This window comes from Mustelus asterias, chromosome 21 (assembly GCF_964213995.1).
Source record: "Mustelus asterias chromosome 21, sMusAst1.hap1.1, whole genome shotgun sequence".
NCBI classification, from domain to species: Eukaryota; Metazoa; Chordata; class Chondrichthyes; order Carcharhiniformes; family Triakidae; genus Mustelus; species Mustelus asterias.
Genome location: NC_135821.1, coordinates 29676776 through 29696488, shown reverse-complemented (window position 1 = coordinate 29696488; position 19713 = coordinate 29676776). Strand labels below are relative to the sequence as shown.

The window sequence follows — 19713 nt, the reverse complement described above, 5'->3', positions numbered from 1 at the left end:
TTGAGGATGATCGGGGAGGAGGTGTTGCCTGTCCTTACTGATTGTGGTCTGTGAGTTAGGAAGTTCCAGTCACAGAGAGAGAAGCTGAGGCCCAGGCCATGGAGTTTGGAGATGAGTTTTGCGGGAATAATGGTGTTGAAGGCTGAGCTGTAGTCAATAAATAGGAGTCTGACATAGGCGTCTTTGTTAACTAGGTGTTCCAGGGTTGAGTGCAAGGCCAGGGATATGGCGTCTGTTGTGGACCTGTTGCGGTGAACCGTAGTGGATCCAGGCAATCTGGGTGGCTAGAATTAATTTGTGCCATGACTAATCTTTCGAAGCATTCCATTATGATGGGTGTCAAAGACACCGAACGTTGGTCATTAAGGCTGCTGCTTGGCTTTTCTTTGGTACTGGGATGATGGTCATCTTCTTGAAGCAGATAGGGACCTCAGATTGTTGTAAAGAGAGGTTGAAGATGTCTGCGAATACCCCCGCCAGCTGATCCACGCAGGATCTGAGTGCTCGTCTGGGTACCCCATCCGGGCACCCCATCCGGGCCAGTCGCTTTCCGTGGGTTCATCTTCAAGAAGGCTGCTTAAGCTTAACTATTCTAACCCCATTTTCCAGCACTTGGACTGTATACCTTGGCATCACAAGAACACACCTAAGTACTTCTTCAATGTTGTGATGGTCTCTACCTCCACCACCCTTTCAGACAGTGAGTCCCAGACTCCTACTGCCCTTCGGACGATAATGCTTTTCCTCACATCTCCTCCAAAACTGAAACGAACTGCACATTGAAGTTTAAACTTTATTTATTAGTGTCACAGGGAGGCTTACATTAACACTGCAATGAAGTTACTGTGAAAATCCCCTAGTTGCCACACTCCGGCGCCTGTTCGGGTAACACTGAGGGAGAATTTAGCACGGCCAGTGCGCCCAACCAGCACGTCTTTTAGTGGGAGGAAACCGGAGCACCCGGAGGAAACCCACGCAGACACGGGGAGAATGTGCAGACTCCACACAGCCGGGAATCGAACCCGGGTCCCCGGCGCTGTGAGGCAGCAGCGCTAACAATCATACCGGAACATTTTGAGGATTTACCCCAAAGTGGGATCAGTTTATCTGGAAATCAATTGTTATTTCGTTAACCAATCAATATCCTCCAAAGAGGAACGAGCCCTTTGAGAAAGGTGAAGAATACAAAGCTCCAGTTGATTGGCTAATCGATAGAGATATGCAAATCAGCCCACATATAGGCAGACTCAGAAAGAGCTGCTTCCTGCATTTAATTTGCAGCCGAGTACTAAATCCTGACACACTTAGTGTAATCATTAGGAATTTAAAATATATAAATCAATTAATATTTGAACAGTCTTAGCCTGACGTAAAAGTGGGAAGGTCAGTCAGACCTGTCTGTGAGCCCCTCCCCTGAGTGACAGCTGCGGGGTTCGGGCCTGATGGATGGTTTCAGCCCCACGGTGGATTTGGCCTCGGCTGCCGGAGGCGCGGAGCAGACGGAGCTGTCGCGGATGATCGCCCTGGAGCAGCAGAAGGCTCAGTTCCAGCTGAAGGTGCACACTTTCACTGAGGTTTGCTGGGATAAGTGTGTGGAGAAGCCGGCCTCACGCCTGGATTCGCGGACTGAGACTTGCCTGGTCAGCTGTGTGGAGCGCTTCGTGGACACCACGCTGGCCGTCACCAACCGCTTTGCCCAGATGGTGCAGAAGGGCGGGCACTGAGGCAGCCTCTTGGCCAAGGTGATTCCCCAGGCCTGAGGGGTGTGTGTGCTGTAAGAAGCTGCAGTGCAAGGGGGCAAAGCAAATTACTGCGGATGCTGCAACCTTTAACCAAAAGAGAAAATGCTGGAAAATCTCAGCAGGCCTGGCAGCATCTGTAAGGAGAGAGAAAAGAGCGGACGTTTCAAACCCAGGTGACCCTTTGTCAAAGCTGTGAGTTTTGCGCATGTTTTCAGCATTGCTGTCCTGTCCGAGGTCATTCAGCAACTTCCTCTTTCACTCCCTGATGTAACTCACACATGACAAACTCATTAAAAGCCTTTCTTCAACATGACTAATCTTGGTGTAGTCTCCTGAAATGGTTAATAATCTGAAGAGAAAGAACTGTGGGTGTTGGGAATGAGTGCTCTGGCAGAGGGCTAGCACAGCAATGATGGGCTGATTTCCTTACAGTGCAGAAAGAGGCTGTTGGGCTGATTGAGTCTACACCGACTCCCTGAAAAAGCATCTCCGCCTCCCCTTAATCCTGTGCAACTACCATGACCAGACCTGGGTTTGATTCCTGACTTGGGTCACCTGTCTGTGTGCAGTTTGCACATTCTCTCCGTGTCTGAGTTTCCTGCCACAGTCTGAAAGATGTACTGGTTAGGGTGCATTAGCCGTGCTAAATTCCCCCTCAGTGTACCCGAACAGGTGCAGGAGTGTGGCGACTCGGGGACTTTCACAACTTCATTGCAGTGTTAATGTAAACCTTCTTGCAGAATCCGACAGTGCAGAAAAGGCCCATTGAGTCCACACCATTGCATGAAAGACCCTGACTTGTCCACCTAATCCCACTTGGCCCATAGCCTTGAATGTGATAATGTGCCAGGTACTTTTTAAAGGTTGAGGCTTCCAGCCTCCACCACCCTCCCAGACAGTGCATTCCAGACTGCCACTACCCTTTAACTAAGGGAAACAGCTGCTCCGTATACACCTGTCCATGCCCCTCATAATTTTGAACAGTGGGCAGTACAGTGGTTAGCATTGCTGTCTCATAGTGCCAGGGACCTGGGTTCAATTCCTGGCTTGGGTCAGTGTCTGTGTGGAGTTTGCACGTTCTCCCTGTGTCTGTGTGGGTTTCCTCCGGGTGCTCCAGTTTCTTCCCACACTCCATAGATGTGTGGGTTAGGAGGAATGGCCATGCTAAATTGCTCCTGAGTGTCGGGGGACTGGCTAGGTAAATGCATGGGGTTGTGGGATGGGGGCTTGGGTGGGATTGTGGTCGATGCAGACTCGATGGGCTGAATGGCCTCCTTCTGCACTGTAGGATTCTATGATCTACGTCAATCCGGTCACCCCCTCAGTCTTCTCTGCTCCAATGAAAACAATCCAAGCCTATCCAACCTCTTCTTCACTTATATGTTCCATCCCAGGCAGCATCCTGGTGAATCTCCTCTGCACCCCCTCCAGTGCAATCACGTCCTTCCTATAATGTGGCGACCAGAACTGCACACAGTGCTCCAGCTGTGGCCTCACCAAAGTTCTATACAACTCCATCATGACCTCTCTGCTTTGTGATCTATACCCCGATTGATAAAGGCGAGTGTGCCATATGCCTTTTTCACCACCCTATTAACCTGCCTTTCCGCCTTCAGAGATCTATGGACAAACACGCCAAGGTCCCTTTGTTCTTCGGAACTTCCCAGTGTCAGACCTTTCACAGTATACTTCCTCGTCAAATTACTCCTTCCAAAGTGCATCACCTCACACTTTTCAGGGTTAAATTCCATCTGCCACTCATTTGACCATCTCGTCTATATCTTACTATAACCCAAGACATTTAACCACCTGGCAATCTTAATTCAAAGAACAAAGAAAATTACAGCACAGGAACAGGCCCTCCAAGCCTGCACCGACCATGCTGCCCGACTGAACTAAAACCTCCTACCCTTCTGGGGACCATAAGCCTCTATTCCTATCCTATTCATATATTTGTCAAGACGCCCCTTAAAAGTCACTACTGTATCTGCTTCCATGACCTTCCCCAGCAGCGAGTTCCATGCACCCACCACCCTCTTTTTTTTTTTTAAAAAAAGAACTTGCCTCGTATATCTCCTTTAAACCTTGCCCCTCGCACCTTAAACCTATGCCCCCTAGTAATTGACTCTTCCTCCTGGGAAAAAGCTTCTGACTATCCACTCTGTCCATGCCCTTCAATCTTGCAGATTTCTATCAGGTCGCCCCTCAACCTCCTGAGAGCAAACCAAGTTTCTCTAACCTCTCCTCACAGCTAATGCCCTCCATACCAGGCAACATCCTGGTAAATCTTTTATGTACCCTCTCCAAAGCCACCTCATCCTTCTGGTAGTGTGGCGACCAGAATTGAACACTATATTCCAAGTGTGGCCTAACTAAGGTTCTATAAAGCTGCAACATGACTTGCGAATTTTTAAACTCAATGCCCCGGCCGATGAAGGCAAGCATACCGTATGCCTTCTTGACTACCTTCTCCACCTGCATTGCCACTTTCAGTGACCTGTGTACTTGTACACCCAGATCCCTCTGCCTATCAATATGCTTAAGGGTTCTGCCATTTACTGCAGATTTCGTATCTGTATTAGACCTTCCAAAATGCATTACCTCACATTTGTCCGGATTAAACTCCATCTGCCATCTCTCCGCCCAAGTCTCCAACCGACCTATCTGTCCTGCTGTATCCTCTGATGGTCCTCATCGCTATCCGCAAATCCAGCAACATTTGTGTTATCGACAAACTTATTAATCAAACCAGTTACATTTTCCTCAATCATTTTTATATATATATTACAAACAGCAAAGGTCCCAGTGCCACTTGTCACAGCCCTCCATTCAGAAATGCACTCTTCCACTGCTACCCTCTGTCTTCTATGACCGATGTGGAGATGCCAGCGTTGGACTGGGGTAAACACAATAAGAAGTCTAACAACACCAGGTTACCTGGTGTTGTAAGACTTCTTTCTATGACCGAGCCAGTTCTGTACCTATCTTGCCAGTTCACCTCTGATCCCATGCGATTTCACCTTCTGCACCAGTCTGCCATGAGGGACCTTGTCAAAGTCTTTACCGAAGTCCATGTAGACAACACCCACTGCCCTACCCTCATCAATCACCTTCGTCACTTCCTTGAAAAACTCGATAAAGTTAGTAAGATACAACCTCCCCTTAACAAACCATGTTGCCTCTCGCTAACGCGTCCACTTATTTCCAACTGGGAGTAAATCCTACATAGAACATAGAACAGTACAGCACAGAACAGGCCCTTCGGCCCACGATGTTGTGCCGACCTTCATCTGAAACCAAGATCAAGCTATCCCACTCCCTACCATCCTGGTGTGCTCCATGTGCCTATCCAATAACCGCTTAAATGTTCCTAAAGTGTCTGACTCCACTATCACTGCAGGCAGTCCATTCCACACCCCAACCACTCTCTGCGTGAAGAACCTACCTCTGATATCCTTCCTATATCTCCCACCATGAACCCTATAGTTATGCCCCCTCGTAATAGCTCCATCCACCCGAGGAAATAGTCTTTGAACGTTCACTCGATCTATCCCCTTCATCATTTTATAAACCTCTATTAAGTCTCCCCTCAATCTCCTCCGCTCCAGAGAGAACAGCCCCAGCTCCCTCAACCTTTCCTCATAAGACTGACACTCCAAACCAGGCAGCATCCTGGTAAATCTCCTCTGCACTCTTTCCAGCGCTTCCACATCCTTCTTATAGTGAGGTGACCAGAACTGCACGCAATATTCCAAATGCGGTCTCACCAAGGTCCTGTACAGTTGCAGCATAACCCCACGGCTCTTAAACTCCAACCCCCTGTTAATAAAAGCTAACACACTATATGCCTTCTTCACAGCTCTATCCACTTGAGTGGCAACCTTTAGAGATCTGTGGATATGGACCCCAAGATCTCTCTGTTCCTCCACAGTCTTCAGAACCCTACCTTTGACCCTGTAATCCACATTTAAATTAGTCCTACCAAAATGAATCACCTCACATTTATCAGGGTTAAACTCCATTTGCCATTTTTCAGCCCAGCTTTGCATCCTATCTATGTCTCTTTGCAGCCTACAACACCCCTCCACCTCATCCACTACTCCACCAATCTTGGTGTCATCAGCAAATTTACTGATCCACCCTTCAGCCCCCTCCTCTAAGTCATTAATAAAAATCACAAAGAGCAGAGGACCAAGCACCGATCCCTGCGGCACTCCGCTAGCAACCTGCCTCCAGTCCGAAAATTTTCCATCCACCACCACCCTCTGTCTTCGATCAGACAGCCAGTTACCTATCCAATCGGCCAACTTTCCCTCTATCCCACACCTCCTTACTTTCATCATAAGCCGACCATGGGGGACCTTATCAAACGCCTTACTAAAATCCATGTATATGACATCAACCGCCCTACCTTCATCAACACACCTAGTTACCTCCTCAAAAAATTCTATCAAATTTGTGAGGCACGATTTGCCCTTCACAAATCCGTGCTGACTATCCCGGATTAATCCGCATCTTTCTAAATGGTCGTAAATCCCATCCCTAAGGACCTTTTCCATCAATTTACCAACCACCGAAGTCAGACTAACCGGTCTATAATTACCAGGGTCATTTCTATTCCCTTTCTTAAACGGAGGAACAACATTTGCCACTCTCCAGTCCTCTGGCACCATCCCCGTGGACAGCGAGGACCCAAAGATCAAAGCCAAAGGCTCTGCAATCTCATCCCTCGCCTCCCAAAGAATCCTAGGATACATTTCATCAGGCCCAGGGGACTTATCGACCTTCAGTTTATTCAAAACTGCCAATACATCCTCCCTCCGAACATCTATTTCCTCCAGCCTATTAGCCTGTAACACCTTCTCTTCCTGAAAAACATGGCCCCTCTCCTTGGTGAACACTGAAGAAAAGTATTCATTCATCACCTCGCCTATCTCTACTGATTCCATACACAAGTTCCCACCACTGTCCTTGACCGGCCCTAACCTCACCCTGGTCATTCTTTTATTCCTCACATAAGAGTAAAAAGCCTTGGGGTTTTCCTTGATCCGACCCGCCAAGGACTTCTCATGTCCCCTCCTAGCTCTCCTCAGCCCCTTTTTCAGCTCGTTCCTTGCTAACTTGTAACCCTCAGTCGAGCCATCTGAACCTTGTTTCCTCATCCCTACATAAGCTTCCCTCTTCCTTTTCACAAGACATTCCACCTCTTTTGTGAACCACGGTTCCCTCACTCGGCCATTTCCTCCCTGCCTGACAGGGACATACCTATCAAGGACACCCAGTATTTGTTCCTTGAAAAAGTTCCACTTTTCATCAGTGCCTTTCCCTGACAGTTTCTGTTCCCATCTTATGCCCCCTAATTCTTGCCTAATCGCATCATAATTACCTCTCCCCCAATTGTAAGCCTTGCCCTGCCGTCCGGCCCTATCCCTCTCCATTGCAATAACAAAAGACACCGAATTGTGGTCACTATCTCCAAAGTTCTCTCCCACAACCAAATCTAACACTTGGCCGGTTCATTTCCCAGTACCAAATCCAATGTGGCCTCACCCCTTGTCGGCCTATCCACATATTGTGTCAGGAAACCCTCCTGCACACACTGCACAAAAAGTGCCCCATCCAAACTATTTGACCTACAAAGGTTCCAATCAATATTTGGAAAGTTAAAGTCCCCCATGACAACTACCCTGTGACCCCCACACGTATCCATAATCTGCTTAGCAATTTCTTCCTCCACATCTCTATTACTATTTGGGGGCCTATAGTAAACTCCTAGCAACGTGACCGCTCCTTTCCTGTTTCTAACTGCAGCCCATATTACCTCAGTGTGCATATCCCCCTCAAAGTGCTTTTCCGCAGCCGTTAAACTATCCTTGATTAACAATGCTACTCCTCCACCTCTTTTACCAGCTTCCCTACACTTACTGAAACATCTATACCCCGGAACTTCCAACAACCATTCCTGTCCTTGTTCTACCCACGTCTCCGTAATGGCCACAACATCGTAGTCCCAAGTAGCAATCCACGCCCCAAGTTCATCCACCTTGTTCCGGATGCTCCTTGCATTGAAGTAGACACACTTCAACCCATCTTCCTGTCTACCGGTACCCACCCTTGACCTTGATACCTTCCCCAATACCTCACCACCCTCAACACTGACTTCTGGACTACAACTCCTTTTCCCACTCCCCTGACAAATTAGTTTAAATCCCCCTGAAGAGCCGTAGCAAATTTCCCTCCCAGGATATTGGTGCCCCTCTGGTTCAGGTGCACCCCGTCCTGTTTGTAGAGGTCCCACCTTCCCCAGAACGTGTTCCAATTATCCACGTATCTGAAACCCTCCCTCCTGCACCATCCCTGCAACCACATGTTTAAGTGCACTCTCTCCCTGTTCCTCAACTCGCTATCACGTGGCACCGGTAGCGTACCAGAGATGACCACATGTTTTGTCTTTGCTCTCAGCTTCCAGCCGAGCTCCCGAAATTCCTGTTTTAAATCCCCGTCCCTTCTCTTACCTATGTCGTTGGTACCAATGTGTACCACGACTTGTGACTGTTTCCCCTCCCCCTTAAGAATCCGGAAAACACGGTCCGAGACGTCACGGACCCTGGCATCCGGTAGGCAACAAACCATCCTCGAGTCTCTTTTGCTGCCACAGAACCTCCTATCTATCCCTCTAACTAACGAGTCCCCAATAACTATTGCCCTCCCGCTCTCCTCCTTACCCTCCTGAGCCACAGGGACGGACTCAGTGCCGGAGATCCTCTCACTGCGGCTCACCACTGGTATGTCGTCCCCCTCAACCGTATCCAAAGCGAAATACTTATTGCTAAGGGGAACGACCACAGGGGATCCCTGCACCGACTGCTTCTTCCCAGCCCCTCTCACCGTCACCCATCTATTTTCATTCCGCGGAGTAACTGTATCCCTGAAGCTTCTGTCTATGGCCATCTCTGCATCCCTAATGATCCTAAGTTCCTCCAACTCCAGCTCCAGTTCCCTTACACGGTTTTGGAGGAGCTGCAGATGGATGCACTTCTCACAGGTATAATCAGCAGGGACACTGACGTCGTCCCTCACCTCGAACATAGTGCAAGAGGAACATTGCACTGCCTTCACACCCATCCCCTCTAGATACCTTGCCAGTACCAGGTAGAAACAGCAAAAAATGAATTAACTCACCCCTGCTCGCCCAAGCCCTGTGAGCCAAAGCCCTACAGCTTTCACTCTGCCTCCTGCTCACTCTGCTGCCCGCCCAAAAGTGCGGCCTACTTTTAAACCCTCCAAAAACCTTCCCAGACTCCTGCTGGGCCCACTTCCTGTTTTAAAAAAAACCTCCGATTTTTTACACAAATTTAACTTAAAATAAATAAATAAATGTAGTGAACAAACCAACTGCCTTCTCCTCAGCCTGGTCCTGTGGAACAATGAGGCTGAAAACTGCAAGTTAAGCACTTTTAAACCCTCCAAAAACCTTCCCAGACTCCTGCTGGGTCCACTTCCTGTTTTAAAAAAAACCTCCAATTTTTTACACAAATTTAACTTAAAATAAATAAATAAATGTAGTGAACAAACCAACTGCCTTCTCCTCAGCCTGGTCCTGTGGAACAATCCTCTCCAATAAATCCTGCCTCAAAGAATCCTCTCCAATAATTTCCCTACCATTGACGTAAGGCTCACCGGCCTGTAATTACCTGGATTATTCTTGCTACCCTTAAACAAAGGAACAACATTGGCTATTCTCTAATCCTCTGGGACCTCCCCTGTAGTGGAGATGCAGGCATTGGACTGGGGTAAGCACAGTAAGAAGTCTTTCAACAACAGGTTAAAGTCCAACAGGTTTATTTGGTAGCACAAGCTTTCAGAGCGCTGCTCCTTCCCATCAGATGAGTGAGGAGTTGTGTTCACAAACGGGCATATACAGACACAAACGCAATTTACAAGATAATGGTTGGAATGTGAGTCTTTACAGGTAATCCAGTCTTAAAGGTACAAAGACTTGATTACCTGTAAAGACTCGCATTCCAACCATTATCTTGTAAATTGAGTTTGTGTCTATATGTGCCCTGTTTGTGAACCAAGTCTCCATAAGTCTACTCTCGATCGTTAGCAAAGTGATGGGAGGGGTCAGCAACAATACTATCAAGCAGCTCTTAGCAATAACCTGCTCACTGACACTCGTTGCTGGGCTCTGCCAGGATCACTCGGCTCCTAACCTCATTACAGCCTTGGTTTCAACATGGACGAAAGAGCTGGAGTCCAGAAGTGAGGTGAGAATGACAGCTCTTGACATCAAGACAGCATTTGACCAAGTGTGGCATCAAGGATCCCGAGCAAAACTGAAGTCAATGGGAGTTGGGTGGAAAACTCTCCACTGATACCTGGCACAAAGGGAAGTGGTTGGAAGTCAGTCAGCTCAGTTCCAGGACATCACTGCAGAAGTTCCTCAGGGCAGTGTCCTCGGCCCAACCATCTTCATGCTGCTTCATCAATGACATTCCTCCTATCATAAAGTCAGAAGAGGGATGTTTGCTGAGGACTGCACAATGTTACAGTCCATGTCCAAATGCAGAAAGACCTGGACAATATCCAGGCTGGGGCTGATAAGTGGAAAGTAACATTCGCATCACAGAAGTGCCAGGCGATGACCATCACCGACAAGGGGGGATTTAACAATCGCTCTTTGACATTTAATGGCATCACCATAACTGGATCCCCCACTATCAATATCCTGGGAGTTATCATTGACCAGAAAACTGAACTGGACTCACCAAATAAATACTATGGCGACAGTATGGGCACAGTGGTTAGCACTGCTGTCTCTCAGTGCCAAGGACCTGGGTTAGATTCTGGCCTTGGGTTGTCTCCAGATGTACAATTTGGGGGGATTAGTGGGGTAAACGCGTCTGGTTATAGGGTCTGACTGGAATGCTCTGTTGGACAGTTGGTGCGGACTCGATGGGCCATATGGCCTCCTGCACTGAATGGATTCTATGATTAAACCTCCCATTATTAAGTCTCTATAATCTCTTATTAAATCTCCTCCGGGTGGTCTGGTTTCCTCCCACATTCGGAGAGACGTGGGTTGGGTGCATTGGCCGTGCTAAATTCTCCCTCAGTGTTACCCGAACAGGCGCCGGAGTGTGGCAACTAGGGGATTTTCACAGTAACTTCAGTGCAGTGTTAATGTAAGCCTTGCCTGTGACACGAATAAACTTTTTAAACATCTTTGGACTGTGGGAGGAAACGGACACAGGGAGAACGTACAAACTCACACAGACTGTCACACAAGTCTGGAATCAAACCTGGGTCCCTGGTGCTGAGGCTGCAGTGCTAATCACTGTGCCATCATGCCGTCCCAGATTGTTCAGCTCCTGTTTGAAGACAGTCTGTGATTTTTTTTTTTCAGGATTGAATATTCAATTATCTTTTGACCAAATACTCTCGGGCAGTGTATTACGGATCCTAAACATGCTTTCTTTTCTACTCTGCCTTTGCCTTTATAGCACTAAGATCCTGCAGTTTAATCTCTCGGTCTGTCTTTCCACTTTCAATGACTTGTGTGGATCTAAGCCCAGCACGCTTTGGTCCTGAATGTTCTTTCAATGTCGCTCCTTCTCATTATTTCCACCAAAATGTGCCACATCATCCCGATGCATTAAGTTTCACCTTTCCCCTCCATTCCACCAAGCTCCTGGAGCCTCTTGCAAGTCTAACCCTATCTTCGCAGTTAACAATATTTCCAAGTTTCGTGCCATTTGCAAATTTCAAACTTTAGATAAAGAAAGCCAATGGCTGGAAAACCTCCCTCTGCGGGACCCCACTGTCATCCTGATCCAGTCTGAAAAGCATCCATCCACCATTACTCTGACAAAGGGTCGTCCTGATTCGAAATGTTGGTTTTATTCTCTCACCTGCTGAGATTTTCCAGTATTTTCTGTTTTTGCATCCACTATGGGGGTTAGCAGGATAAATATGTGGGGTTACGGGAATATGGCCCGGATTGGATATTGTGGTCGATGCAGACTTGATGGGCCAAATGGCCTCCTTCTGCATTGTGGGGATTCTGATTCTATTCCTGTTTTCTGCTAATATGGTATCCATGCTACCGCTTGTGTCATAGGTTTCCCAGCAAAGGTAAAGCCCATCATGTGACACTTTATCAAATATTCTTGTCGATACAATGGGCTGAAGTGCCTTTTTCTGTGCTGTGTACATACCTCTATTACCTCATCAAAAACTCCATCAAATTAGTTAAACACAATTTGTCTTGAACAAACCTATGTTGGCCTTCCCTGATTAATCCACACTTGGCCATTTAAGTATATTTGAAGTATGGTTACTGTCGGTGCAGCATCTTGGGGCTTCGCTTAACATCTCCTCAGAGTGGCACCTCTGCCAGTGCAGCACTCCTTTGGCACTTCACTGAGGGGGAAAAAAGAGAGATTTGCATTGATGTAGCTGCTTGAACAACAACATGCTGTTCCAATGTGTTACAGCCAGTCAAGTTGTACTACAAAATGTCGCACAAGGATCCATACTGGGATTCTTATTGTTTAGAATCATAGAATTCCTTTAGTGCAGAAGGAGACCATTCGGCCCATCACGTCTGCACCGACCACAATCCCACCAGGTCCTATCCCCATAACCCAATGCATTAGCTAGTCCCCCTGACACTAAGGGGCAATTTACCATGGCCAATCCAGCTAACCCGCATATCTTTGGACTGTGGGAGGCAGTCGGAGCACCCGGAGGAAACCCATGCAGACATGGGGAGAATGTGCAAACTCCACACAGACAGTGACCCAAGCCGGGAATCGAACCCGGGTCCCTGGCGCTGTGAGGCAGCAGTGCTAACCATTGTTATATACATAAATGATGTCAATGAAAATGTTGGGGTAGGTCGGGGGGGGACGTTAAGCAACTTTGCAGACGACACTAAGATTGGTAGGGTGGTTAATAGTGAAGAAGAAAGTCATACGTTACAGGGAGATGTAGGTGAGTTGGTCAGGTGGGCAGAGCAGTGGCAGATGGGATTTAACCCTGATAAGTGTGAGGTGATGCACTTTGGAAGAAGAAACAAGACGAGGGAGTCTTTAATGAATGGCAGGACACTGGGAAGCTCAGAAGGATCTTGGGATACTTATTCATAGATCCTTGAAGCCAGCAGAGCAGGTGAATAGGATAGTTACAATGGGATATGGGACGGCACTTGCTTTCATCAGACCCATCGGAGTATAAGAACGAGGAGGTGATGTTGGAGCTGTACAGAGTGTTGGTTTAGGCCACAGCTGGAGCACTGTGTGCAGTTCTGGTCACCTCACTATAGGAAAGATGTGATAGCACTAGAGGGGGTACAGAGAAGATTCACCAGGATGTTGCCTGGGATGGAGCGTTTGAGCGATAAGGAGAGACTGGATAGGCTTGGATTGATTTCTTTAGAGCTGAGAAGGCTGAGGAGGGACATGATTGAGAGGTACGGATAGGGTTCCCTTGGTTGAGGGGCATAATTTTGGGGTAAAGGGCAGGAGATTCAGAGGGAATTTGAGAGAACTTTTTCACTCAGAGGATGGTGATGAGCTGAAGGGCCTTTGGATTCTCCCTAATCCTGTTCACAAGTCCTTTCTCATGCTCCATTTTTAGAGTCAGAGGTTTACAGCATGGAAACAGGCCCTTCGGCTCAGTTTGTCCATGCCGTCCAGTTTTTAACCACAAAGCTAGTCCCGGTTGCCCGCATTTGGCCCACATCTCTTATGCCCATCTTACCCATGTAACTGTCTAAATGTTTTTTAAAAGACAAAATTGTACCCGCCTCTACTACTACCTCTGGCAGCTCATTCCAGACACTCACCATCTGTGTGAAACAGTTGCCCCTCTGGACGCTTTTGTATCTCTCCCCTCTCACCTTAAACCTATGCCCTCTAGTTTTAGACTCCTCTACCTTTGGGGCAAAGATGTTGACTATCTAGCTGACCTATGCCCCACATTATTTTATCGACCTCTATAAGATCACCCCTCAGCCTTCCATGCTCCAGAGAAAAACGTCCCAGTCTATCCAGCCACTCGTTATTACTCAAACCATCAAGTCCCGGTAGCATCCTAGTAAATTTTTTCTGCACTCTTTCTAGTTTAATAATATCCTTTCTATAACAGGGTGACCAGAACTGTACACAGTATTCCAAGTGGGGCCTCACCAATGTCTTGTATAACTTCAACAAGATGTCCCAACTCCTGTATTCAGTGTTCTGGCCAGTGAAACCAAGCATGCCGAATGCCTTCTTCACCACTCTGTCCACCTGTGACTCCACTTTCAAGGAGCTATGAACATGTACTCCGAGATCTCTTTGTTCTGTAACTCTCCCCAACACCCTACCATTAACTGAGTAAGTTCTGCCCTGGTTCAATCTATCAAAATGCATCACCTCGCATTTATCTAAATTAAACTCCATCTCCCATTCATCAGCCCATTGGTCCAATTGATCAAGATCCCATCGCAATCCGAGATAACCTTCTTCTCTGCCCACTGAGGTGGTGGAGGCTACCTCGCTGAATATGTTTAAAGCGCGGATGGATGGATTCCTGATCGGTAAGGGAATTAAGGGTTATGGGGATCAGGCGGGTAAGTGGTACTGATCCACGTCAGATCAGCCATGATCTTATTGAATGGCGGGGCAGGCTCGAGGGGCTAGATGGCCTACTCCTGCTCCTATTTCTTATGTTCTTATGTTCTTATGTCCACTATGCCACCAATCTTGGTGTCGTCTGCAAACTTACTAACCATGATTCCTAAATTCTCATCCAAATCATTAATATAAATGACAAATAACAGTGGACCCAGCACCAATCCCTGAGGCACACCGCTGGTCACAGGCCTCCTGTTTGTAAATCAGCCCTCTACAGCTACCCTCTGTCTTCTGTCATCAAGCTAATTTTATCCAGTTGCCTACCTCACCCTGGATCCCATGAGATTTAACCTTATGCAACAACCTACCATGCGGTACCTTGTCAAAGGCCTTGCTAAAGTCCATGTAGACAACATCGACAGTACTGCCCTCATCTACCTTCTTGGTTACCCCTTCAAAAAACTCAATCAAATTTGTGAGACATGATTTTCCACTCACAAAGCCATGCTGACTGTCCCTAATCAGTCCTTGCGTCTCTAAATGCCTGTAGGTCCTATCTATCAGAATACCTTCTACCAATTTACCCACTACAGACGTTAGGCTCACTGCTCTGTAGTTCCCAGGCTTTTCCCTGCAACCTTTCTTAAACAAAGGCACAACATTTGTCACCCTCCAATCTTCAGGCACCTCACCCGTGACTATCGATGATTGAGATATCTCCACGAGGGGACCCACAATTTCCTCCCTAGCCTCCCACAATGTCCTGGAATACACTTCATCAGGTCCCGGAGATTTATCTACCTTGATGCACTTTACGACTTCCAGCATCTCCTTCTCTGTAATATGTACACTCCTCAAGACACCACTATTTATTTCTCCAAGTTTTTTTTCGAAGGGCATTTCGAAGGGGATCTGCCTAGAGGTAATATGGGCTGAGGTTAGAAATAGGAAAGGAGCGGTCACGTTGTTAGGAGTTTACTATAGGCCCCCAAATAGTAATAGAGATGTGGAGCAAGAAATTGCTAAGCAGATTATGGATAGGTGTGGAGGTCACAGGGTAGTTGTCATGGGTGACTTTAACTTTCCAAATATTGATTGGAGCCTTTATAGGTCGAATAGTTCGGATGGGGCAGTTTTTTGTGCAGTGTGTGTAGGAGGGGTTCCTGACACAATATGTGGATAAGCCGACAAGAGGTGGGGCCACATTGGATTTGGTACTGGGAAATGAACCGGGCCAAGTGTTAGATTTGGTTGTGGGAGAGCACTTTGGAGATAGTGACCACAATTCGGTGTCTTTTGTTATTGCAATGGAGAGGGCTATATGGCAGGGTATAGTTTACAATTGGGGGAGAGGCAATTATGATGCAATCAGGCGGGAATTAGGAAGCATAGGATGGGAACAAAAATTGTCAGGGAAAGGCACTAATGAAAAGTGGAACTTTTTCAAGGAACAAATACCGCGTGTCCTTGATAGTATGTCCCTGTCAGGCAGAGAGGAAATGGCCGAGTGAGGGAACCATGGTTCACAAAAGAGGTGGAATGTCTTGTCAAGAGGAAGAAGGAAGCATATGTAAGGTTGAGAAAACAAGGTTCAGTTGGCTCGATGGAGGGTTACAAGTTAGCAAGAAATGAGCTGAAAAAGGGGCTTGGGAGAGCCAGGAGGGGGCATGAGAAGTCCTAGGCGGGTCGGATCAAGGAAAACCCCAAGGCTTTTTACTCTTATGTGAGGAATAAAAGGATGACCAGGGTGAGGTTGGGGCCGGTCAAGGACGGCAGTGGGAATTTGTGCATGGAGTTAGAAGAGATAGGAGAGGTGATGAATGAATACTTTTCTTCAGTGTTCACCAAGGAGAGGGGCCATGTTTTTGAGGAAGAGAGGGTGTCACAGGCTGATAGGCTGGAGGAAGTAGATGTTCGGAGGGAAGATGTACTAGCAATTTTGAAGAAACTGAAAGTTGATAAGTCCCCTGGGCCTGATGAAATATATCCTAGGAGTCTTTTTTTGGAGGCAAGGGATGAGATTGCAGAGCCTTTGGCATTGATCTTTGCGTCCTCACTGTCCACGGGGGTGGTGCCAGAGGACTGGAGAGTGGCGAATGTTGTTCCTCTGTTTAAGAAAGGGAATAGAAATGACCCTGGTAATTATAGGCCGGTTAGTCTTACTTCGGTGGTCGGTAAGTTGGAAAAGGTCCTCAGGGATAGGATTTACGACCATTAAGAAAGATGCAGCTTAATCCGGGATAGTCAGCACGGATTTGTGAAGGGCAAGTCTTGCCTCACAAATTTGATTGAATTTTTTGAAGAGGTAACTAAGTGTGTAGATGAAGGTAGTGCAGTTGATGTCATATACATGGATTTTAGTAAGGCGTTTGATAAAGCCCCCATGGTCGACTTATGATGAAAGTAAGGATGTGTGGGATAGAGGGAAGTTTGGCCGATTGGATAGGTAACTGGCTATCTAACAGAAGACAGAGGGTGGTGGTGGATGGAAAATTTTCGGACTGGAAACCGGTTACCAGCGGAGTGCCACAGGGATCAGTGCTTGGTCCTCTGCTATTTGTCATTTTTATAAATGACTTGGAGGAGGGGGCTGAAGGGTGGATCAGTAAATTTGCTGATGACACCAAGATTGGTGGAGTAGTAGATGAGGTGGAGGACTGTTGTAGGCTGCAAAGAGATATAGATAGGATGCAGAGCTGGGCTGAAAAATGGCAAATGGAGTTTAACCCTGACAAATGCGAGGTGATTCATTTTGGTAGGACAAATTTAAATGTGGATTACAGGGTCAAAGGTAGGGTTCTGAAGAATGTGGAGGAACAGAGAGATCTTGGGGTTCATGTCCATAAATCTCTCAAGGTTGCCACTCAAGTGGATAGAGCCGTGAAGAAGGCCTATAGTGTGTTAGCGTTCATTAACAGGGGGTTTGAGTTTAAGAGCCATGGGGTTATGCTGCAACTGTACAGGACCTTGGTGAGACCACATTTGGAATATTGTGTGCAGTTCTGGTCACCTCACTACAAGAAGGATGTGGAGACACTGGAAAGAGTGCAGAGGAGATTTACCAGGATGCTGCCTGGTTTGGAGGGTAGGTCTTATGAGGAAAGGTTGAGGGAACTTGGGCTTTTCTCTTTGGAGCGTAGGAGGTTGAGAGGAGACTTGATAGAGGTTTATAAGATGATGAGGGGGATAGATAGAGTGAACGTTCAAAGACTATTTCCTTGGGTGAATGGAGTGGTAACTAGGGGGCATAACTATAGGGTTCATGGTGGGAGATATAGGAAGGATGTCCGAGGTAGGTTTTTTACTCCGAGAGTGGTTGGGGTGTGGAAAAGACTGCCTGCAGGGATAGTGGAGTCAGAAACTTTAGGAACATTTAAGAAGCTATTGGATAGGCACATGGAGTACTTCGGGATGATAGGGAGGAAATAGCTTGATCTGGGTTTCAGCCAAAGCAGGGCACAACATCGTGGGCCGAAGGGCCTGTTCTATGCTGGACTGTTCTATGTTCTAAGTTCCCTAACATCCATGCCTTTCTCAACAGTAAATACTTATGAGAAATATTCATTTAGGATCTCTCCCATCTCTTGTGGATCTGAACATAGATGACCTTGTTGATCCTTAAGAGGCCCTACCCTCTCCCTAGTTACTCGTTTGCTCTGTGTATTTGTAGAAGCTCTTTGGATTCTCCTTTGCCTTATCTGCCAAAACAATCTCATGTCCCCTGTTTGCCCTCCTGATTTCTCTCTTAACTCTACTTCAACAACCTCTATACTGTTCAAGGGATCCACTTGATCCCGGCTGCCTATGCATGTCATGTGCCTCCTTCTTGACCAGGGCCTCAATATCCCGAGTCATCCAGGGTTCTCTCCTTCTACCAGCCTTGCCCTTCACTCTAAAAGGAAAGTGCTTACCCTGAACCTGGTTAACACACTTTTGAAAGTCTCCCACTTACCAGACATCCCTTTGCCTGCCAACTGACTCCCCCAATTAAATTTTGAAAGTTCCTGCCTGATACCATCCAAATTTAGGATTTCAACTTTTGGGCCAGACCTATCATTCTCCATAGCAATCTTAAAGCTGATGGAATTATGGTCACTGGTCCCAAAGTGATCCCTCACTTCTGTCACCTGTCCTTCCTTATTTCTCAAGAGGAGGTCAAGTTTTTCCCTCCTCTCTAATCGGGCCATCCACATACTGAATGAGAAATTCCTCCTGAATACACTCAACAAATTTCTCTCCATCCAAGCCCCTAATGCTATGGCTATCCCAGTCAATGTTGGGAAAGTTACAATTCCCTACTATTGTCACCTTCTTCTTATTGCTTTTTAAAATTCCCTCTTGCACTTCCTATATCCCTCTGAAGTCCCTGTTGGACTTGTACCAGTTCCTTTTTGAATGCCCCCCACTGCTCTGCCTTACCCACAAGGAGCTATTCCCAGTCAACTTTGGCCAGCTCCTGCCTTATCTTAATAAACCTGCCTTCCCCCAATCCAAAGCCGTCTTTTGCAGGCCATCTTTCTCCACGTCCGTAACTAATTTGAACCATACCGTTTTGTGGTCGTTATTGCCAAAATGTGTTCCCCTCCACTACCGTGTTAAACACTTGTCCGGCTTTGTTCCCCAGAGACAGATCCAGCACTGCGCCATCCCTTATTGCGCCATCCCTTGTTGGGCTTTCTACAAATTGATACAAAAACCCCGCTGAATATATTTCCAGAAATCTGCCCCCTCTGAACCCTTAACACTATAACTATTGCAATTAATGTTGGAGAAATTGAAATCCCTCAATATTATTACTCCTGATTATTACTCTTGCACAGCTCAGTGAACTGTCTACATATTTGCTCCTCTATTTCCCATTGACTCTTTGGGGCCTATCGTACACTCCCAGTAACGTGGCTGCCCCACAGTAATGTGGCTGCCCCCTTTATATTTCTAAATTCTACCCACAAAGCCTCGTTTAAAGACCCTTCCAAGATATCATCTCTCCTTATTGCAATAATTGACTCCATAATCAATAGTGCTACCCCACCTCCCTTTTTATATCCACCTCTATCTCACCTAAAGATCCGATACCCCGGAATGTTGAGTTGCCAGTCCTGCCCATCCCTCAACCATGTTTTTGTGATGGCAGCGATATCACACTTCAAAGAACAGTACAGCACAGGAAACAGGCCCTTCGGCCCTCCAAGCCTGTGCCGCTCATTGGTCCAACTAGACCATTCGTTTGCATCCCTCCATTCCCAGAATGGTCATGTGACTATCCAGGTAAGTCTTAAACGATGTCAGCGTGTCTGCCTCCACAACCCTACTTGGCAGCGCATTCCAGGCCCCCACCACGCTCTGTG

At 47.1% G+C, this 19713-nt stretch overlaps 1 protein-coding gene across 10 annotated transcripts in view; it reads left to right on the top strand.

The window, feature by feature from the left end:
* Window positions 1-1368: 1368 nt before the first annotated feature.
* Window positions 1369-19713, top strand: part of timm8b (translocase of inner mitochondrial membrane 8 homolog B (yeast)) — a 31219-nt gene continuing 12874 nt past the window's right edge. For 3 of the 10 annotated variants that reach the window (XR_013500420.1, XR_013500421.1, XM_078237674.1), the window contains exon 1: window positions 1369-1742. Coding sequence is in view for 2 of the 10 variants with exons in the window: in XM_078237674.1 (XP_078093800.1) it covers window positions 1443-1724 (282 nt within the window). In the remaining 8 variants the exon portion in view is untranslated. Of the gene's footprint in view, window positions 1935-19713 lie in introns of all 10 variants that reach the window. The other 7 variants (XR_013500417.1, XR_013500418.1, XR_013500419.1 and 4 more) reach the window with 3 other exon arrangements.